Source organism: Miscanthus floridulus, chromosome 7 (assembly GCF_019320115.1).
Source record: "Miscanthus floridulus cultivar M001 chromosome 7, ASM1932011v1, whole genome shotgun sequence".
NCBI lineage: Eukaryota > Viridiplantae > Streptophyta > Magnoliopsida > Poales > Poaceae > Miscanthus > Miscanthus floridulus.
In genome coordinates, this window is record NC_089586.1 from 16,863,910 (window position 1) to 16,886,999 (window position 23,090).

The 23,090-nt window shown below is 50.1% G+C and overlaps 5 protein-coding genes across 5 annotated transcripts; 1 reads left to right on the forward strand and 4 right to left on the reverse strand.

The window, feature by feature from the left end:
* Positions 1–2,075: 2,075 nt before the first annotated feature.
* Positions 2,076–2,642, forward strand: LOC136465141 (uncharacterized). Its single transcript, XM_066463997.1, has 2 exons — positions 2,076–2,143; positions 2,243–2,642. The coding sequence occupies exons 1-2, from the start codon at positions 2,076–2,078 to the stop codon at positions 2,640–2,642; spliced, it is 468 nt and encodes a 155-aa protein (XP_066320094.1).
* A 9,313-nt stretch (positions 2,643–11,955) lies between these two features.
* LOC136465142 (RNA-binding protein BRN1-like) lies at positions 11,956–14,448 on the reverse strand. The gene is made up of 4 exons (XM_066463998.1): positions 14,343–14,448; positions 14,169–14,251; positions 12,642–12,981; positions 11,956–12,083 (listed from the first exon to the last, which is right to left on the reverse strand). Exons 1-4 carry the CDS (start codon positions 14,446–14,448, stop codon positions 11,956–11,958), a joined length of 657 nt encoding a protein of 218 aa, XP_066320095.1.
* On the reverse strand, positions 14,343–15,907 carry LOC136466629 (3-isopropylmalate dehydrogenase, chloroplastic-like). Its single transcript, XM_066465101.1, has 6 exons — positions 15,733–15,907; positions 15,495–15,624; positions 15,243–15,354; positions 14,803–14,878; positions 14,606–14,657; positions 14,343–14,468 (listed from the first exon to the last, which is right to left on the reverse strand). Exons 1-5 carry the CDS (start codon positions 15,893–15,895, stop codon positions 14,626–14,628), a joined length of 513 nt encoding a protein of 170 aa, XP_066321198.1. The 5' UTR covers positions 15,896–15,907; the 3' UTR covers positions 14,343–14,468; positions 14,606–14,625.
* Positions 15,908–20,983: 5,076 nt separating this feature from the next.
* Positions 20,984–21,851, reverse strand: LOC136465143 (homeobox-leucine zipper protein HOX17-like). The gene is made up of 3 exons (XM_066463999.1): positions 21,837–21,851; positions 21,394–21,473; positions 20,984–21,239 (listed from the first exon to the last, which is right to left on the reverse strand). The coding sequence occupies exons 1-3, from the start codon at positions 21,849–21,851 to the stop codon at positions 20,984–20,986; spliced, it is 351 nt and encodes a 116-aa protein (XP_066320096.1).
* A 771-nt stretch (positions 21,852–22,622) lies between these two features.
* On the reverse strand, positions 22,623–22,970 carry LOC136465144 (F-box/LRR-repeat protein 3-like). Its single transcript, XM_066464000.1, has one exon. It carries the CDS (start codon positions 22,968–22,970, stop codon positions 22,623–22,625), a length of 348 nt encoding a protein of 115 aa, XP_066320097.1.
* Positions 22,971–23,090: the final 120 nt, after the last annotated feature.

The window sequence follows — 23,090 nt, forward strand, 5'->3', positions numbered from 1 at the left end:
ATGTGTATGCTCAGGGGCACCGAAGGACACTGGCACTGCCCCCTCTCACATCCAAATTCGTGGGAATGGTGAGCTATGCTCCCACCATTTTCCATGAACTCTTGGATGATGAGGATGAGAGCAATGGCTCTAGCGTCAGCGATGTGGCACCTAGCCACCATCAGATGTTCTAGGAGTGCGCTATGGCGGACGCTCCAGAACAGCCACCGGTGGTTGCGGAGTCTTTGTAGACTCACACCCCTCTGGAGCCACATGCGGGGGCCCTCACGCTCGCACAAGATCATGTCGAGGAGCTATGACAATGGCGGCAGAACTAGCCGCCACCTACATCGGCACGCTCAGTGCAGCATGTTGCGCACCTTGTGCATGACCGGGGTCACACCCACCAGGTCTAGCGCAACATCGTGAACGAGGGGAACGACCCCCCATAGTTCGCTTAGGCTAGCCAGAGCATCGCCGCTGTGGCAATACTTCTGCTTGGTGTTCCCGAGCCCATCGACCCCCTAGAGCAGGCGGTCTACCAGAACCTCTGGCTACTGGTGGAAGCCACTGCCATTCAACAAGTGGAAAGCTCCACATCATGACTTTGACTCGCGCCCTCTCTCCCTACTGTGGGAGTGGGGACGCACCAGACGGATCACTCCATCCGATCACCGCTATGGCCGCCAAGCGCGGCTTGAGAGGCCGCAGCTGCGCTGTGGTCTGACCTAGTGCCTGCTCCACATCGACCGTCGGTACACGAATGGCTCGGTCTGCACCAAGACACTTGTAGTGTCATCAGCAACCGGCTTTAGGCCTAGTGTGATGATGATGTCCTTCGGACAGCGGTGAGGATAGGCGACATAGGCCTGGGCCAGACCATCGAGGGGAGTGGTGAAACGTGTCCCATTCATGGACACTGGCTAGACGACCAAGTCCCAGCCCGGATGGCCTAGGACCATGGGCCTTTGGCCAGCGTATCCGAAGAGCGCTGTTCCCACAGCGCTTTCGACCGCCCACCAACATCGCCTAGTACACCAAGGAGACGAACCCGGTATTTGGCTCGAAGATTTCTGGCTCGCCTGCCGAGCCGGAGGAGTGGATGATGACCATTTCATCATTCAATATCTCCCCATCTACATGGGGGAACAAATTGGGCATGGCTTGAACTCCTCCCACATGACATCATCCATGACTAGACGGACCTCAAGAGGGTCTTCGTCAGAAATTTCCAGGGGATGTATGTCCACCCTAGTAACTCCTGGGACCTCAAGAGCTACCAGTAGGAGCCTAGTGAGTCCCTATGGGATTACATCCGCAGGTTCTCCCAATGATGCAACTCCCTCCCTAATCTTGTCGACGTGGACGTCATCAGCGCTTTCCTCTCTAGGATGACCTGTGAGTCCCTGATCCACAAGCTTGGCTGCCTGAAGCCCCATACCACCCGCGACCTGCTCGACATCGCCACTAACCATGCCTCTGGCAAGGAGGTGGTCGGAGCGGTCTTCAACAGAGGCTGGGACAAAGGCAAGGCCAAGCACGTGGACCAAGAAGAGGGCCCCTCCACATAGAGGGGCAAGAAGAACAAAAAGGATCGGCGCTGATCGAACAACACTGCATTGGTCGCCGCAACTGATTGCGTGGGCAAGTAGCCCTAGTAGGGCCTTCCTGACCACTTCAACAAGCTCATGGATAGCCCATGCACCAACCATGCCTACCCCGTCAAACACCTCTACAAGGACTGCGAGCTCCTCAAACATTTCCTATGATAGGCCGGTGGGCCGAAAGAAGGAGACGGCAAAGAGGCGGCAGCTAAGAAAGGAGGCATGACGGGCAAGGATGGGGACGGCTTCCCTGACCCCAAGGAATGCATCATGATCTTTGGAGGATCCAACACCATTTGCTCCAAGCGCCAGCACAAGGTATGCTATATGGAGGCATACGCCACCGAGATGGCCATCCCCTCCTTCCTTAGTTGGTCGGAATCTCTGATCACCTTCGACCAGAGGGACCATCCCTCCCACGTCATGAGACCAGGACGCTACCCGCTCATCGTCGACCCCATCATCCGCAAGAAGCGCCTCACCAAGGTGCTGATGGACAGAGGCAACGGCCTCAACATCCTCTACGTCGACACCATCAACGCCATGCGCATCCCCCGATCGTAACTCCACCCAGCGAGCTTTCCCTTCCACAGCGTGATCCCAGGAGCATAGGCATACCCGCTCGGGCAGATTAACCTACCCATCACGTTTGGCAACAGAGAGAACTTTTGCTCAGAGGTCCTCACCTTCAAAGTGGTGGACTTCCTAGGTTCCTACCACACCATCTTGGGGTGGCCATGCTATGTCAAATTCACGGCGATCCCCAACTACACCTACCTCAAGCTAAAGATGCCGGGACCGAACGGTGTCATCACCATGGGCAGCGCCTTCTCACATGCCTTCACATGCGACCGTGAGCATTTTGAGCTCACCACCGCGGTCATCAACTCGTTCGAGCTCCTACAGCTCGGGGAGTCATCGACCCCAACAGTTCCGGACTGCAACAAACCAACCTCCACAATGGCCTTCCGTCCACTTGAGGAAACCAAGGCGGTGGGTATCGACCCCACGGACCCAACCAAGATGGTGCGGATCGGGACCCAGCTCTCGGCCAAATAGGAATGCAAGCTCATCGACTTCCTACGCGCCAATCATGATGCCTTCGCATGGAAGCCATCTGACATGTTGGGCATACCGTGGGACATCACCGAGCACGCACTGCGCCTCATCCCAGGCTCGAAGCCCGCTAAGCAATGTCTGTTGCTATGACAACGAGAGGTGCAGGGCCATAGGTGAAGAGATCACAAAACACCTAGCAGCTAGATTCATCAGAGAGGTTTTCCACTCTAACTAGCTTGCCAATCCTATTCTTATTAAAAAAAAGACCGGGAAATGGAGAATGTGCGTCGATTATACTAGCCTCAACAAAGCATGTCCAAAGGATCACTTTCCTTTGCCACACATAGACCAGATAGTCAACTCCACCTCGGGTTGCGAGATCCTCTCCTTTCTGAATGCCTACTCGGGCTATCACCATATCACGATTAAAGAGTCTGATCAACTTACAACCTCATTCATCACCCCGTATGGTTCGTACTGCTACGTGACCATGCCTTTTGGTCTAAAGAATGCTGGTGCCACCTACCAAAGGTGCATGAAGTAATGCTTCACCGACCAAATTGACCCGCTCGATCAGCCTGATCAAGCCGAGCGGACGAAATCAACCATCGCCGTCTATGTTGATGACATAGTGGTCAAAATGGCTTGAGCTTGCGACATGATCACAAACTTGGCCGCGACATTCGCGAACCTCCAAAGGTTCAACATCAAGCTGAATCCCAAAAAATGTGTTTTTGGGGTTTCGAAAGGAAAGCTGCTTGGATACATCGTGTCTGAGCGTGGCATCGAGGCCAACCCCAAAAAGATCACGGCCATCTCCAATATGGGCTCTATACACAACGTCAAAGGCATACAAAGGCTCACCGTCTGTCTGGTTGCCCTGAGCCGATTAATCTCCCCGCTCAGCGAATGGGGGATGCCACTCTACAAGCTCCTCAAAAAGACGGACACTTTCATCTGGACTGAGGAAGCTTAGCAAGCTCTAGAGAGCCTCAAAGCATCACTGACATCGGCCCCAATCCTCATCGCTTCCAAACAGGCAGAAACCCTCCTCCTCTACATTGCAGCAAGCAACCATGTAGTGAGCGCTGCCCTGGTCATTGAAAGGGAGGAGCCAGGACACCACCTTAAGGTCCAGTGACCCATATACTTCGTCAGAGAGGTACTCACTAACCCCAAGGTCCAGTATCCCTAGGTGCAAAAACTCCTATACGTCATGCTGATGGTGACCCAGAAGCTCCTGCACTACTTCATCGACCACAAAGTCACGGTCGTCACTTCATACCCTCTCGGAGACATCATCCGCAATCGCGATGCCGCAAGATGGATCTCCAAGTGGGCACTAGAACTCATGGGCCACGACATCAGGTATATCCCCCGTACCACTATAAAGTCTTAGGCTCTCATAGATTTTGTCGCCGAATAGATGGAGGTCCAGCTACCGACCCCGGATGTCACCCACGAGTACCGAATGATGTACTTCAATGGGTCCGTAATGGCACCTAGCTCGGGGGCTAGAGTGGTTCTGATCTCCCTAGATAGGAGTAGGCTCCGCTACTCCATTCGCCTCCATTTCTTGGCCTCAAACAACGCTGTGGAATATGAGGCCCTCATCAATGGGCTACGCATCACCATCGATCTCGATGCTATGTGACTCTACATCCATGTTGACTCAGAGTTAGTCGTTGACCAAGTCATAAAGGAGTCCTCCTGCAAAAGCCCCCTCATGACAGCATACTGCCCGGAGGTGCGCAAGCTCGAGGACAAATTCTAGGGGATCGAGCTGCATCACGTCCCCCAAAAGGACAACGATGCCACCGATTTTCTCACAAAATTGGCTGCCAGGCAGGATCTATCTCTGAGTGGGGTCTTCATCAATGACCTCCACAAGCCATCCACCCGCATCCTAGAAGGTCCAATCTAGACACACCCTAACACCAACCCAATGCTCGGGGGCACCGACCCCGATACCAAGCCAGCACTCGGGGGCTCCGACCCTAGTGCCTCCATGATGACGTCACCCACTAACGTCGCCGTGTTGACACTCGATCAAACTAACTGGCGAGCACCGCTACTCGCCTACCTCCTCAAGGAGGTTCTCCCACCTAAAAGGACTAAAGCTCGATGGATCGCTCGATGCGCCAAGACCTTCGTTGCGCTCGGTGATGAACTCTACAAACGGAGTCCATTGGGGGTGCTCATGAAGTGCATCCCTACCAACCAGGGGAAGCAGCTCCTCCTCGAGGTCCATGCCAGGATCTGCGGACATCACGCGGCCCCAAGGTCGGTGGTCAGAAAAGCCTTTCGCCAAGGTTTTTACTGGCCCACCACACTATAAGATGTAAAGGAGGTCGTCCACAGGTGTGAGGGATGCCAATTCTATGCTCGGCAAACTCATTTATCGGCCCAGGAGCTTCAAACCATCCCCATCACCTGGCCATTTGCGGTCTGGGCCTCGACATGGTAGGACCCCTCAAAAAGGGCCCGGGCAGCTTCACTTACCTGCTCATAGTGGTCGACAAGTTCATCAAGTGGATAGAGGCTAAGCCCATCACCAACATCCACTCGGAAGAGACGGTTAAATTCTTCCTCAACATAATCTACCAGTTTGGCATTCCTAACTGCATCATCACTGACCACGAGACTAACTTCACTAGGAAGAAGTTCCTAGACTTTAGTGATGGATATGGCATCAGGATCGACTAGGCCTCGGTCAGACATCTACGTACTAACAGTCAGGTCGAGCGTGCCAATGGCATGGTCCTCCAAGGACTTAAGCCATGCATCTTTGATCGACTCAACAAACACGCCAGGTGATGGGTTGTAGAGGTCCCAGTGATCCTCTAGAGCCTGAGAATGACCCTGAACTGATCCACAGGGTTCACACCCTTCTTCCTGGCCTATGGAGCTAAAGCAGTGCTGCCCTCCGACCTCGACCACGGCGCCCCAAGAGTAAAGGCTTTCGACCGCGACCGAGTCGTAGAGGCTCAGTAAGACACAGTCGACCTGCTCGAAGAGGCCCATGAGATGAATGTCATCCACTTCGCTAGCTACCAGCAAACTCTCCACAGGTACCACAAAAAGATTAGAGGAGGATCCTCAAAGCCGGTGATCTCATACTCCAGAGGACCCAATCAACGAAGGAGAAACACAAACTCTCTCCACCATGGGAAGGACCCTATACGGTGACTGAGGTGATTCGACTGGGTGCCTACCGATTGAAGGACGACAACGGCAACGTTCTCACCAACACTTGGAACATTGAACATCTATGTCGTTTTCCCCTAAATTTGGTCTTACCGCTTTTATTCAACACTTGCTCCTATAAAGCACCTCGGCCCAAACACTTTCAGCCCGGGTCGCTCGGGGGCTCCATGAGGGTACAATACTAAATGCTACCTCTCTTCTTTACTTTTAGATGGGACGTGGCCTAGGTATGGCCCACCACTACCACATGACCAGGCGCGAGAAACAAAGCGCCACCATGCGTAGGTGGCCCTCTGCCTTCCTAGGCGGAGCTTGGAAAGGCCCAACTACAGGATTCCTAAGTCAATCGAATGGCTCAAGAAAACACCGAGAGACAGGTAAGGAGCAAAGGGACACCCCATGTGGGCCATGCCGACTCCATCACGAACGATGAGCACGGATCCCGGTCGGACATTTCCGATTGGAGCTCTTTAAACCCCATCACTCGAGTCATCAAGGTAACATTACCAAACCCCCACTATTTCTTTATATAATCATTCATACATCCATACACGCATTCATTCCATACACCCACGCCCCCCGGACGATTCTACCCAAATCGCCCAGGGGCTCAGGGGCTAAGGCATCGCAAATGCGGTTAAATGCATCACAACGCTCTGTATTGCGTCACAAAGTGGCAGTTGCCTTATTCAACATGAGCAACGACCGACTGGGGTTCGATGGCCAGTCCACGAAGGGCTCAGGGCCGCATCACATCAAATAGAGCTAGGGGAGAAAATGCAGATGAGCCCCAAGCAGCCCTCGCCCGGTCAGCCCCAAAGCAGACAGGGTCATCTCAACCTTCTCGTTTGATCCTAAACCTCTGCCAAACCCACAGAATCTCCATCGAGGGGAGACCAGCGGGCCACCTGGGTCGGTCTCCAGAATGACCCAGGCATCTACCGGGTTATGGGTTAAGGAGTAGTGAAATGTCACATGAGGGCTATGCCAACCCCGTCACGAACAATGAACCTAGATTTCACTCAATCATACCCGTTAGCGAGCTCACCGAGCACGTCACTCGAGCCCGAGCCATCGAGGCAAGTGACATTAGCTTAGCCTCTCCAGTTGCGAGAAGCCATGGATGGGGTAATGCACAAAACTCAACCGACCCTACCAAGCCCAAACAGGGCTCAGGGGCTCAAGACACCCAAAAATGCCTAAACTGCCTTGGCTGCGCCCGACGCATACACCCGACACTAGGATCCGCGGGATCTGTCTCGCTCGATCCCTAAACTACCTCGGCTATGCCCGACACATGTGCCCAACGCCAGGATCTGCGAGCTTTGTCTCGTTCGATCCCTAAACTGCCTCGGTTGCGCCCGACGCATGCGCCCGACGCCAGGATCCACGAGCTTCGTCTCGCTCGATCCCTAAACTACCTCGGCTGCGCCCGACACGTGCGCCCGATGCCAAGATCCGCGAGCTCTGTCTCGCCTGATCCCTAAACTGCCTCAGCTGCGCCCAACACCAGGATCCGCGAGCTCCATCTCGCTCAATCCCTAAACTGCCTTGGTAGTGCCCGACGCGTGCGCCCGATGCTAGGATCCACGAGCTCTGCCTCGCCCGATCCCTAAACTGCCTCGGTTGCGCCAGATGCGTGCGCCCGATGCCAGGATCCATGAGCTCCATCTCGCTTGATCCCTAAACTGCCTCGATCCCTAAAACACCTGGGGGCACCCGGGGGCTCAGGGGCTACACCTACAGGTGCTCGGGGGCTACACCCCAGGCGATTCTGCTCGAATCGCCCGGGGGCTCGGGGGAAACACCCACGGGTTCGATCGCGCGCGCCCGCTGACGAAATGAAACTTCCCCCGCTGGCAACACAAAACCCCCCAGACGATTCTACATGAAATGCCCGGGGGCTCGGGGGCTACACCCACGGGTGCGCTCGCGTGCACCCGCCATCAAGACAAAAATCTCTCAAGAGATTCTACACGAATCGCCCGGGGGCTTGGGGGCTCCTGTCGGGTTTATAAACCTAGGGTCCCTCATGCACCAGCTTCCCAACAAAAGGCTTGGCCCAGCAGACAACGTTGCGAACGACGCGTAAATCCTGGGTCGGCCCAAATACCTAAACAACAGGCTAGAAGGGTGATCTAATCTCTGACCAGAAGGTCTGGGAGAAGAGGAACGACGCCCGCTTCTGACCCCGGCCCACCTTTCTGACCGGAGCACTCGCTTCTAACACTGGCCCACCTCTGGATGACCTCTTCGACCGGAAGGCCTGGCCAAACACCACCTCCAACTCCAACCCGCGTCTCCGACCAGGGATGCACCGAACTCCTGCTTATAGTTCTTCTCTGACTGGCGCAAACAGAGCCGACTGGGACCAACCGACCGGGGACGCCCGCTCGGTAAGGACCAGGAAATGGACGGAGAAGAGTAAAGTAGGGCACTCAAGTCAACCGTAATACCAAGGACCATACCCTATACACCTGCAAGACAGCACCCTGCAACCTCCTGGCGTGTCAGAACCCAAGCAGTGTTGTGGGCGCCGACATTTTCCCTATAGTGTTGTGGGCGCCATCAACTCCTATACCAGACAAACACGGTAAGGCTCCCCCCACATGCCTCTGGGCATCAACAGTATTATGGGCGCCAACATTTACCATACCGGGCGAATATGGTAAAACCCCCTACAGGCCTCTGGGCATCAATAGTATGGCAGGTACCGACGTCTGCCATACCAGAAGAAGACGACGCAACCTCCCATGTGCATCTGACATTAAACAGTATTGTGGGCGCCTACCATCATCTCATACCCGCCAGCGTGGGCAACAAGACTTAGTAGCATACGTACACTCTTTTCCTCTCACTTGTAAGACCATCCCTTTCATCTATAAAAGGGGATGCGCTCTCTCCCAAAAAGGGGGATGGTTCAGTTCACTTACATTGATTCACCCTCTATAACTTTAGACACTCTAAAGTTATATAGAGCACACGCTCGAACACTTAGCACATAACAGAGCTCCCATCATTCTTGGCCCTTCAGACCAGAGTTTGACCGGACCTCTTGTACCCCCTATCTTTCTCCCTTCCGTTTGTAACCCCACTGCAAACTTCGAGCACCTGGGCTCAGGAATAAAGTCACCGGCCGACTTAAACTGGACGTAGGGCACGTTGCCTGAACCAGTATAAACCCTGTGTCATTAAGTGCTAGGCCATCTCCGATCACAACATATAGCAAAACTACAAATATTTATGTGTTGGTCACTTTCTGCACCGACAGAGTGCAAGGGAGAGCAAGAGCCTAGTGGGGTGATTGAGATTTGATAATCTAAGATTAAGGACCTCATTAGTTTATAGGGAGTAGCAAGTGTGCATCCACCTTTCTTATTAGGCTTGTCTTGGTCAAGTGAGAGTTTGTGCTTGTTACTCTTGGTGATCGCTCTCTCCCAAAAGGGGGATGGCTCAGTTCACTTACATTGATTCACCCTCTATAACTTTAGACACTCTAAAGTTATACAGAGCACACGCTCGAACACTTAGCACATAACGGAGCTCCCGTCACTCTCGGCCCTTCAGACCAGAGTTCGACCGAACCTCTTGTACCCTCCATCTTTCTCCCTTCCGTTTGTAACCCCACTGCAAACTTCGAGCACCTAGGCTTAGGAATAAAGTCACCGACTGACTTAAACTGGACGTAGGGCACGTTGCCTGAACCAGTATAAACCCTGCGTCATTGAGTGCTAGGCCATCTCCGATCACAACGTATAGCAAAACTACAAATATTTACGTGTTGGTCACTTTCTGCACCGATATAGTGCAAGGGAGAGCAAGAGCCTAGTAGGGTGATTGATATTTGATAATCTAAGATTAAGGACCTCATTAGTTTATATGGAGTAGCAAGTGTGCATCCACCTTTTTCATTAGGCTTGTCTTGGTCAAGTGAGAGTTTGTGCTTGTTACTCTTGGTGATTGCCATCACCTAGACGGCTCGATGGTGATTGGGAGCTTGGTGATCATCCGGCGGAACTTGTGGATGACCCAAGTCATGTTGTGAGCGGTTGTGAGTGATTCACCATGACGGAGTGTCAAAGAATCAGCCCATAGAGAACACTTGATCCTTGCGCGGATCAAGGGGGAGCTACACCCTTGTGCGGGTGCTCCAACGAGGACTAGTGGGGAGTGGCAACTCTCCGATACATCAGGAAAACATCATTGTGTTTCTTTCCTTCTCTTTACATTGAGCATTTACATTTGAACAATTTATTTCATGTCTTTACATTCCTAGAATTGCCATGCTAGAGTAGGATTGGAACCTAGGGTGCAAAACTTTTGTGTGGGAGAACAATAGAAACACATTATAGGCACAAGGGGTGAAATGGGCTAAGTGTAGGGCTTAATTATTGCAAAAGTTTAGAATTAGCCCAATTCACCCCCTCTTGGGCATCTTGATCCTTTCAACCTCGGGCTATTGTTGTCGGAGGAGGTGGGCATGACATCTAGCCATGGCCGCATGGAATTCGTTTGCCACAAAAGGGGCGCCGCCGCATGGAGGAAGCCATCGCCGTGGATGACGTCGAGGAGGGCACTGCTACTAGGGGCTCGCATGTGGTTGTCGTCACCGAAGAGCATGGAGAGGTGCCGCCGCTAGTACTGGTGTAGATGGTGGCACCACTGGTAGGGGTGAGGGCGCGGGCGCGTTTGTTGTGGGCTAGATCTGGTCCGCTCGCGCTGTAGGGTGGGGGCGCCGCCGATGTCATGGGAAAGAGGGCACAGGAACCGCGGCCGCCACCTCGCGCCCTCTGCGGATCCAGGAGCTCATCTCCCCTTCCGCTTCTTTTCCATCCCTCGAGCGAGGTATACACAGGACGGGCGGGTATACGGAGAAGGAAACCTCCATGGGTACACGCGGCCGAGTAAGGCGACATCGGCGGCGCCCCCAACCTGCAGCGCGCGCGGACCAGATCCAGCCAGCAACAAACGCGGTGGCGCCCTCACCCCTACCAGCGGCGCCACCATCTCCACCAGTACTAGCGGCGGCTCCTCTCCATGCTGTCCGACGGCGGCAACCGCATCCGAGCCCCTAGCAGCAGCGCCCTCCTCGACGTCAGCCACGGCGACGGCTTCCTCCATGCGGCGGCGCCCCTTCCGTGGCAAACGAATTCCATGCCGCCATGGCTAGATGCCGTGCCTACCTCCTCCGACAGCAATAGCCTAGACGTTGAGGTATGGACAGCACCACAAATTTGATGTTTTCTCAAATTAGTTCTTCATCTAGGGTTTTCTGAATTCTGAAATTGTCAAGATTCTTTCAGTCTTTTTAGGTTCTCTCTGTTGGAACGAATTACCTGATATGTTGAAGTTGTGGCTAAAATCTCTGACCAATCGGACTTGATTTGTTTGACTTTTGGTGAAATTTTGGAGCAACTGCATGGAAGCTGTCATGCGCGTCCAAGGACGCCGATGGTCGGGTCGTAATTCTAAAGCCACACATTCCTTTGCCCTGTATCCATCTTTTTTCCTCTCCAGATTAGAATTACTAAGCAATTTATTCCAATGTTTCATTATCTGTCCTTTCCCCGGCGTAGTATTCCTTGATAGGCTAATATTTGCGGGTGAATATTTGCAGATAGTGGCATCCAATGTTGGATGCACATGGTCAGAAACTGCTTCATGCTTCAGGTTTGTGTGCTCTCATCCTGTACTAGCCATTGCTGCCCGCGCTTCGCTGCGGGTGATGTACTTAGTATAGGAAAAATCTTAAAAAAATGACTCATATGTCTAATATGTTTTATCATTGTGTTGCTACGAAAGGTTGGTCTATTTGGTACATTAAATGAAAAGAAAATGTAACATGGCTTTTTTCATTACAATGTTGTAACAACATAGAGGTTGGCTGTCATTACATGGTGCCTATTCTAGCCAGCAAATCAATGACATGTTAGTGGAAAGAAGTCTTTGATGGAGTTGGGCTCAGGCAACCACCACACTTAGATTCAAAGCACAACATTGGCTAGAATTATATTATAGGTGGAAAGAGCAAAAACTACAACACACGTACGTCTTTCTCTGAGAACCATGATCACGTGGTATGGGCATAACAGCTGCTGGCCTTTTGTCAATAAGGTTTACTGTGCTTGTTTTCTCTCTTGAGTTGTACTTTGAGTTTTTTACCGCCTAATTGGTACCCGTTCATCCTATTGATTGCTGCCTGTGCAGAAGCAGGAGAATCGTAGCTCACAAAACCTGCATCCAGGTTATATGCGTCGGCTAGCAAAGTTAGCAGGCTGTGCGCCGAAAGATAGAGAGGGTGGGAGATTTTACCAAAGCATTTGCTGACGCCCGTTGCTTTATCTACAAACTCTACCAAAACTCTGAAAGGCACTGGAAAGCTCTTGGTCACCATAGTCTTGTAGGATATGATAAATAAATAGATTGGCTCCACGAGGACCTGTAACATGATAATTAGATAATTAGGTTATATAGGTTTTAAAACACAATACGGTATCGGTTATAGAATTGGTAGATAGACAGATTAATTGATTGTATAATGGGTTATGGTACTTATGGATTTTGATAGCACAGCTATTATAATAAGGGCTACCAATCATTTTTATCCTACGTACTAATGTACATTTTTGTGAAACAAAGGATCGTGCACATCATGCTATAAAATGTACATTTTTGCTAGGGAACTTAACGTTGAGACTTGAGAGACAAAAAGTACATGCTAATGACCACATGAACTCTCTAGCGAATAGTCTTTCTCCCTTTGCATAGAATAGAGCATCGAATGTGGCTAACCTTCAACCTGCGCACCAGCATTGCTGCTGGGACTAGAAGAAACGGCGGAATTGGCATTCGAATTTGGAACTTTAATCGAAATTGAATTGTGAGAATTGCCAAAAGGACGATTGTTCATGGGACCACCAGGATATGATCCAGGATACTGCATACCAGGGATAGCAGGATAAGGGCTGCCTAACTGCATTGCATTAAATGACTTTTGAACTGAACTGGGAGACAGTTCAGGATTGAATCCTCTTATTGAGTTCCCTTGATTAAGAGGTTGAACCATATTCTGGAAGGGGCCTTGATTCTGCAGAGATAGAGGGTACTGCATAAGCCCGTATGTTCCTGGTGGCTGCACAGGAAATAAAACACACTACATTAAATTTGATGCTGATCATCATTTACGGCAAAGATTTCGGTGTTTGGAGTTTCCACATATAACATGTATTATTTAAGAATCAATATAATATAATGTCAAGGGAGTAAAGCTAAGAGTTTCGAAAAATTGAATGGAATAGATCTTTTCCGTTTACAACATATGTTTACCAAAGAACAAGCAGGAAGGAATTCAAATACTGCAGATGATATGTTATGAGTGAGAAGAACAGAAGTTAATAAATCATATGTTCTGAACAAGGATTGGTGGAGAGAATTTGTGAAGGAAAAAAACCTTGAAAGCAGAATACCATTAGAAGAGTGCTGCCCTTGGTATAACTACTGAGCATTTTCTATGATATGGCTGTAAAATGTAAAGAATGCTAGAAGAACAGCAGAAGACACCTGATAGCCAAATCCACTGTATTGAGGCATATATCCCATCTGTAAAGCTCCAAATATTGAAGACAGCATTGGACTTGCATTGGGCATATTAGATAGCTGTAATTGAGCTTTGTGTGCTTTCCGAGCCTGCCTTTCCTTTTCTGTATCAGCCCATTTGACAACTAACGGCACACTAGAACCCTACAAAATATATTAGAGCTTGTTGGAATATGAACAAAAAAAACATGGTTTCCTAAAGAAATCCAGAAAATTCATATGGTGTCAAATGGGCTATCTGAAAATGCAAAAAAGAGCTTTACATCACAAGTTATGTCCAAATTGAATAATAACAATATAATAATTAAACAGCCACAAAATTCAGGCTTTGCCGCGTCCCCAGATATTCATGGCACCATATGGAAGTTAGATTTAAGTCAGGTAGGATTCTCGCCCAAAAAATGTCAGGTAGGATTTTCTAGGAAAATTCAGGACAACTTAAAGAAATTAAGGGTGTGTGGATAGATTTGCATACTTAGACAATCAAACTAAATGAAATAATTGCAGAAGTGGCTGAAAACTGGGTGGCTACAAAAGTCCTGAATGGCATCATTTTGAACATATATATTTGACTAGAGCAAACGTAAATTGTTACTTCAGACTGTTGGACAGTAAATAAAATAAATAATTCAGTCTAAGCTATGAGCCTATATGCTATAAGATCTCAGTAATAAAAAAATATATAAAAAAATGATTTGATATCCGAACTCATTTTTGACAGACCTCTATTTTGTGTTTCCCGTTTAGAGCTTCAATAGCTTCCAATGCTTGATCCTTTGCTTGATATTTAATGAAGGCACAGCCAGCTGCAAAGAGCAAAGTTAACTGACAATATACATTTGAGGCAATGCTTATCATTCTATGCATAAGGAAAGCAACTTCTATGCAGGAAATTACCTTTGCTTGTTTGTTGTGAACCTCTCAAAATTTGCAAATCCTTGACATTCCCATATTTGGAAAACAAATCAGTCAACTCAGTGGCCGTTACATTTTTCGGAAGCATTCCAATAAAAAGCTTATGTTCTGGATGTCATGACAAGTAGAAAAATGAGTGAACTGTTTGGATATCAGTAAAAAACAGGCAACAATATTGTCTTAAGCAAATATCCCCATACGAAATCGCTGACAAAGAGAAAGTTCTACTTAAACAGTAACCATACCCAGCCTCTCCAACTCTCCATCAGCATATTTTACTTGCAAAGGACTCGATGCCTGAGTTAAAGAGAAACAGAGAAGAGTGTAATCAGAGACTGGCAAAGCAGAGACAATTCTACAAGATCTGTATTTGATGAGTGTCATAGAAAAGTGTCACCCATATCACCATATCCCTGTTTTATCATAATTCAGCTAGAATTACCTCCAGTTAGCTCTCTGAGAACCATGATGTCAACACCTTCAGCTACCTCTTTCTTCAGAGTGGATGCGTCTACCAACTACGAAGATCATGAGGTCAAAGAGAAAAAAAGTAGCTATAACAAGGACAGTCAAGTAACATTAGCTAGAAATACAGTTGTTTCAATTAAAACTTGCATCACATTGCAGTTTCATAATTGCAACCATGAACAATTAAACAAATGGCCTCAGAATATCCATAGTGGTTTCATGCTTGCATGACCTTATTTCTTCTCTGTACAATTAAGAAGTAACTATATGTTACCATTCGTTGAACGCATTCAGAGTCAATCAGATGGAATTCAACTCAAACTGACAAGGTAACTATCTAACCTAGCTGTGAGTCCTAGAGCATAGTAGTGCTTACAGAATCTGTACTGAAACTAAGAGCTGACGTGCTCATACCTGTGGCAACACTACAGCTGTTCGCAGATTGGCAAAAACCGCGAGTCCGGCATGGAGCTGCAGCAGCCTGGTCTCAGGCTTGAGGTGCTTCTCATTGTTATCCCACTTATAGCTACAACCATGAAATGTCATCTAAGTACTCATAGCGTAGAGGTGGGAGAGCAATTCCAACTGAAGCGATGCAATTCGCTGCAGTGTCAATACTGTGGCCTCTGTGTCTGCTCCTGAAATGACAATAACAAATCCGCTCACCCTCCAATTGCGCCAAGGAGGACGGCGTCCGAACCCTTGGCCGCGTCGAGCGTCTCGTCGGTGAGCGGCACGCCGGTGGCGTCCAGCGCCGAGCCACCCACCAGCTTCTCCTGGAACCGGAGCTCGACGCCTGCGCAGACGGAAGGAAGCAAACAAGGGGGTCATGATTCTGGTAGGTGCTAGCGCCTCGGAGTTTCAGGGAGCTAAGGCAAGCATTGGAGGGTACGAGGGGGCTTACCTTCGAGGGCACCGGCGAGGGAGAGCACGGCCTTGGCGACGGCGACCACCTCCGGGCCGATGCCGTTCCTAGGGAGGAGCGTGATGTTGTAGCTCCTAGCCGCCGCAGAGCACCGGAAGCTCGCCTCCGCCTCCGCGTGGGAGCCCGCCACTGCTGAGGCCATGACGCCACGCCGCCGCGCGCTCGACCCGCGCCGCTGCGCGCTCCCCCCGCGCCGCCGCGCCACCTCGGCGTGGGGCCCGCCCTAGGTGAAGACGCACGCCGGCAGCATGAGCGAGGCCTCGCCCGTGCTGGGAGCCTCCTGTGCCGGTGGCCGCTGTGCCGGACCCGCCTGCCCGCGCCAGAGCTCCTACGCCGCTGCTGAGAGTGAGGGAGAGTGAGGGAGGGAGTAGAGGAGCAAGCAGCTGCTGCAGCCTGCCATTTACACGCGAGAGAGAAAGAGGATAAGTGTGAAGTTCGTCGTACGCATGCTCCCGGGAATGCGTGCCGAGAATTCATTGAATGGACGGTGCCGACCACCCGTGCTTTCCTAGGCCCAGCATGCGTACTTGCATGCGCTAATTAGTCACCGACGATGTCTGTCGAGAATCCATCGGCCCCTACTACGCGCCACCGTCCATTTACGTGTCGAGTACGATCACCAAGGAAGGGAAGCGATACTTCATTGAATGCGTCCACTTATTTCATCTATTTACTGCTGAATGCATGGAAGAAGACCGTTTGTGACGCGCTTCATCTGAGCCGTGGAATCTCTATCTAACGCACCAAATAAAAAGAACATACGTGAGAAAAGGCTGATAGTCAATTCTTGTATGTAATGGGAAAAGGGCATTGCATGTTCTGGACGTGGCGTCCTACTTTCAAATTTACTGGTAGTAAATTTCTGCATGTAAATACATATTGTTCATTTGTCTGTCCACTTGCTCCATTCAATGTCAGTGGTTGGTGGACGGTGGACGGTGGGGGTAGAAATTAGTGACATGGCCGCTTACAGCCTAGTAGATGGCTTCAGTACATAAATCGACAAGTGATACATGCATGCAAAGCAAGGACGGCCCCAGCAGCATGCATGTACGCGTTAGGCACCGGCCATGCATGTCACCTGCTACTGCTGAGACGCGTTTCATATGAGCCGTGGAATTTCGATCTAACACACCAAATAAAAAAGACTTACGTGGACATCCTAGAAGGCCGCCGATTCGGCGTGCCTTCATATCTTTAATATACATTAACACATAGAGATTACCATTACTATCCTTCTAAACCGAACTCTAGAGGCACACCTAACAAATAAACTGAGTGGCAATGCACTGCTCACTGCTCATTGCTGAGGGATGAATAGCACTTTTGGTTCACTGAAGGGTATCTAATATGGTCACATCTCATCTGAGTATCTGATCCCATCCTTTCCTTTGCATGCTTCGCATGTGCATAGCTGAAGTATCCTATCGTCCATCATGCGTTTCTTTGAAGTCATTCTTGTCTTCTTTGAAATTTCATAAATTGACAGCCTATCTTAGAAATGCATTGTCCCTGACCAAACAGAAGCAACAAGCAACTCAAAAAAGGGAGAAGGAAGCAACAGTCAAAGTCCTTGACCAAACAGAAGCAACAAGCAACTCAAAATGGGAGAAGGAAGCAACAGTCAAAGAGGGGCAAAAAAGGTGGCAAGTATCACTTTTGCCCATTATAATTTATGTTTGTACTTGTTAATCAGGCATGATTTTTTTTCTCATTTGATTCATCAGGAAAAAGAAATGATCGGTGGTATATGGGTTTGATATGAAATTCCTTTATTTCACTTTCTTAGAACGCCAGGCTATGTAATAAACAATATAAGTAACTCTATGTATGCTACCCCTTTTGGGTGAGTTATAAATCTTATTCTATGGCTTGATAACCAAAACACATAGACTTTTAGATGTTTTATTCACATTATCAAAAATCACATTTCATTTTATTTGTGCTGCTTTCAGTATGACTCAAAACAGTGTGTTACTAAGATCAGGTTTATTGTACTATCCGGTGATCTCAAAAAACTTTGTTTTCGAGCAGGTGGAATATACACCTGAAGCATACGTGTATAGCCCATTGCAACATCCTAATCTACTTTTGCAAGATCCTTATGAAACACTTACAACATACTTCTAAAACATCTGAAACATTTGAAATGTACACTTACAACATCTATTGTATCTCGATGTGGCCTCCTCCACCGTCTGCATCGGGACGCCGCAGCCGTAGCAGGAGGTGAGGTCGGAGGGTTTCCGTGCCAGGGCCCGGCGCTTCTCCTTGCGTAGCGGCCTCAGTGGCTAGCTAACGGCAAGCGGTCGCCACACGTGGGTGCGGCGGTACCCGCGCCGTCAGGCGAAGCAGGCCGCAGAGCAGAAGCAGCGGGGCGGTGCGGTGGAGCAGGGGAAGGAGCAGCGCGGGGTGACTGTCGACGGTGGAGCGGGCCGTAGAGCAGGAGCAGCAGGGCGCCCGACGGAGTAGGAGCAGGCGGGGTCACCGTCGACGTACAGAGCAGGTCTCTCGTCTCCTTCTTCTTTCCTTATCCAACCGGCGCAACGGAAGAGACGAACGTGGATACCGTAATAAAAAACAAGCAGACGCAGAGCAGAGGTTTATTGGGCTGGTACGCAGGATGACGAAGGGGCGTCCGTACATTCGTCGCATTTCGGAAAACAAAACTATAAACAAACGCTAGTGGAAAACGGCATCCTTTGAAAGCCTCTTATACTACTAAGAGTAAGAGGTGAAGCTGCAATATTTAGAGTGAAAGCCTCTTTCAAATTCGCAACGACCTTTTCAGCTCCCTACACATCCAGTATTTATTTACATACAAGGTCAAAAGTTTGATAGTCGCCAAACAAAATAGTTCAAACGTTGTCAAAAAAAAAAGTTCAAAAATCCTTGACCTTTGAAACACTCGGTAACCACAAATTCCTTATAATAACTCAAAAACGCATTTGAAAAGCAGCTAGCAGCCTAGCACTATGGGTGATTCACAGTGCCTCCTGGCAAATTTAAATCGGTAACCATAAAAATTTTATTATGGTTGGAAAAAAGAGAACCGTTAGTGAGGAGAGATCGAGTGGCTGGAAAAATAAAGAATTTGAAAAGCAGCTAGCACTATGGGTGATTCTCAGTACCAACTAGCAAAATTTAATTCAAAGATTTTTCAAAACATTTCTCATGGAGATGGAGCCCAGAAAACAGCCACAAACGAACAAATAACCTGAGAGAAAAACCAGAAAATTCAAGAGAAAATTCCTTATTTGACACTGGAAAAATGAGTCGTTCTTTTTTTGTCCTGAAATTTTTTTCGTTCCTTATTTAACCCTCACTTCAACTTTCATCCTTAATATGACACCGCAGTCAAATCTACCGGCTAACGGTGTTAAGTGGCTGTTAAAAAGATATTTTTGCCCCTAGGCGCATGCAGACGTTGGGCCCTGGGCGCATGCATGCAGCGTATCTAGCCGCTGGCTGCTCTCTTTTTTTTCTCAATTTTGCTAGACACGCCGCATGCAGGCTGGCCGGATTTTTTTTTAATTTTAACACTTTTTGGAAATTAATTTTAAATCTAACACCGCCGGGTTTTTTTTTAAAAAAAAACTAACACTTTTGGCCGCGTCTATTGCCCTGACGCGGCCAAATGCCTGTGCCGCGCCATGCATGGTGGTGCGGATGGTGCGGCAGAGGGCTGACGTGGCGGTGACCAGGAGTGCTGACTGCTGACGGGGCAGGGCCTGCCGCACCACCGATCTTGGCGCGGCACTGCCACGCCCTGATCCGTGGCGCGACAGAGCCGAATAAACTTGCGCACTGGCTCACTGTAGTACTAGCTACTGTACGCCACGGTAGACACAACCACACATGCATGCATACACCCACGCAGCTAGCTAGCACCAACAGCGCCACTGCTGCGATTAGTCGACTGCTCTCCACTGCTGCTGCAACTGTGCGCCTCCCATTCTTTCTCTGTCGGTCGAGCGTGGCCAGGCGAAAAGCAAAGCTGGCCAATATGCGGTCGACAGCACACACCCTGCGGTCCCCAGCGCATGCACGCGCTCCTGTCCTGCGCGGCTCTCCCTCTCTCGCAGAGTGCAAGCCACTCTTTCTCACAAAAGTCAAAGGAGCAGCAGCATGCAAAGCGGGCCCCACGGCTATTCCAGGCGCTCTCTCACAAGAAGGAAACGGAGCAGGCAGCACGCGCAGAGGCGTGGGCAGCGATGGGACGAGGCGGGACGGCTCGCCTGCCTCCCCCTGTGCGCAAAATCCCCAGTTAAAAAAACAGGAAAGCTATACCTTGCGCAAAATCCGTGGGCGACGGACTGGCCTGTGCGCTTGCATGGCACTTGGTGTTGGTTCATCAGTAGCCATAAGTCCTCCTGATGTACTACAAGGCACCTGCACGAGCAGTACTCGTCGGTCGTCGATCGTGCGTCCGTCTTGATGACAGACACGATCCTGTCCTGTGGTGTGGGTGTGGCTGATCGGAGTAAACAGATCGATTATTGATTCGCACAGTACTGTATCTGTATGTGCAGTAGCATTACTTCATCACTCACTACCTGTAGTAGTAGTAGTTGCTCTGTCTGATTGGCAACGCCCGCTCCTACACACCACACTACAGTAGTCTCCCTTCACTTCACCTTCACCTTTGCAGCATCGGCCATTTCATTTTCAGCAGCTGTTGAGCAGTAGCATCATGTACACCTAGCCCTGTTGTCAAATCATGCAGTAGATGCAGTAGTCAAGGGGCTTAGATAAATTTCATTTTCGACTTCGAGGCGCTTGCTGCTGCTGTCGGTGGCGCCAGGAGAGGCGGAGGAGGCGCATGCTGCTGCTGTCGATTTCATTACGCTAAGGCGCCTCCTTTCTTGTCACTGCACTGCACTCACCTTCGTCACGTCAGCCTCGCGGCGCGGCGCCAAACAGCTGAAAGCCAGCCCGTCACAGACTGTAGCACCGACCACGCCATCGCACGGCGGTGATGATGCACCAGCTGCAGAGAGGTCGCGGTCCATCGGTTTGGCGAGAGCTTGCTGGACTGGACGGCCGTGTTCCTGAAGCCTGATCCTAGCTAGCGTTGTTAATTAACAGGGATGATAGCCATGTTCCATCTCTCTAATCACTCTTTGTGATAGGTCTCGTGCTGTGCAGGCGGCTTAATTGTATTACTTAATTCGATTTGACGTGCACTCACAGCTTAATCTAGCTGCTTAATAATCTGTGGCCTGAGAAACTAAAGCACGCTGTTGCGGTCGGCGGCGGCGACGGCGGCGGAGTTGCCGTTATTGGACGAGGAGGAGACGCGCTGGCAGGAGTGGCACACGGTGAGGGTGGTGGGCGGGGACATGTGCATGTAGAGGTGCGGCGAGACGAGCTTGAGCGCGCGGAGCTCCTGCACCTCCTTGTGCAGCCGCCGGTTCTCCTCCGTCAGCGTCTCGCAGCAGCGCTTCAGGTACTCGCAGTCCACCTCCATCTGCTTCAGCTTCGTCCTGCACGAGGAGGCCAGGAGGGGCAGAAAAGAGGGAAAAGTGTGCATGCTGATCAGAGGTTCATCAGAATACGCAGCATGCTAGCTATAGAGCGGCTAGCTGTGTGTGAAATTAAAGCTGTGCAACGGCGACATATCGCATGTGCGTTTCGTACCTGGTGCGCCTGTTCTGGAACCACACCTCCACCTGGCGGGGCCGCAGGCCTAGCTGCTGCGCCAAGGCTGCCTTCTGCCGCTGCACGCCATTAATCAGCAGCAAGTTTATTCGGCTCTGCCGCACCACGGATCAAGGCGCGGCAGTGCCGCACCAAGATCGGTGGCGCGGCAGGCCCTGCCTCGTCAGCGGTCAGCGCTCTTGGTCGCCGCCACGTCAGCCCTCTGTCGCGAAACCATGCATGGCGCGGCACAGGCATTGGCCGCGCCAGGGCAATAGGCAGGGCCAAAAGTGTTAGTTTAAAAAAAACGGCGGTGTTAGATTTAAAATTAATTTCTAAAAAGTGTTAAAATTAAAAAAAATCGCTGGCCGCTGTTTTTTTTTTCTCTTTTGCTGGTGGCCGGTGTGCAGACGCTGGGATGCCGTTTTTTCTCTTTTTCCAACATGATACAACAGCATGATTTGTAAGACGTTTATACAATATTTTTTTCAACATTTACACAGCATGATAATGACACATGATATAGCAAGTTCATATGAATAAGGGGGTTAATTCTCTTGTGTTACAAATTAGTTTGCCAAAAGCTAAGTAAAACAAAGAATAAATAAAGGGAGAAAAAGGGGGTTAATTCTCCTATAATCAGTTTGCAGCTAACTGTGCCTTGATCTGTTTCTCTGGGGCAAAATCTCTTCGTTGTCTTCTGCCTCTCTCTTGCGGCTGTTGCTGTTATTGTTGTTGTTGCTGTCGTTTGTGGGGTTACTGCATTCGTTGCTGTTGCTGGTGCTGTTCCTGGTAGTGCTCCTGCAAGTGTAAAGCAGAAGGTGAACAACCACTGGCAGTGTGAATTTGACTACTAAATGGCATTCATTTGCATCATGAGTACTCAAAAGCGCAAAAAGAGCAAAGGAACTCTACATACATGCCTGCAAGGTGATTACCTTCAGCGAGTTGCCTGCGCTTAGCATCTGTAGGCCATCATCGTCTGTAAACAAGCAGCAGACCATTGTTATGTCCTCCAACTTCTCGAGAGTGGAGAATGATCTAAGGGATTCATTGCTCACCTGCAAAACAAGAGACAAGAAATTGGAGCTCACTTGATTCGCGCACGCGAAATAGCATCTATGTTGGCAAGGGAATAATCTCATAAACTATTAAACTCTAAGAAGAATCTTAATGTTTTTAAGGAAACAGCATCCTACTAGCATTGCCACATTTGTCCCCCATTCTAGTCAGTTCACAGATGATTGAACGCTTCTGAATTCTCGACAGGTCAAGTCACAATCATTTTCAATTGAATCCATCAGAGGCTTCAGACCAATCGTACTACTGACCAAAGAGACTGATACGAATTTCAAGGATGCTACCTTGAGGTAGGAGATGTCAACGTTGCGAAGCTCGGGGCACTTCTTGGCGAGCAGCTCGATGCCAATGTCGGAGATCTCACAGCACCACTTGACGCTGAGCTTCTCCGACCCGGGGCACCCGACGGCGACCTTGGCGAGCCCAACGTCGGTGACGCCGAGGCACTTGTCCATGACGAGCTCCCTGAGCCCCGCGGCAGCGGCGAGGGCGGCCATCTCCCTGTCCTCAGCGGCGACGCAGTGGGACAGGCCTCGGCTCGCGCGAAGGCGCGGCTGGCGAGGCGGTAGGACTTGTGGTCACGTGGGTCGCGCACGCCCGCCAGCGCGTGCGCGAGC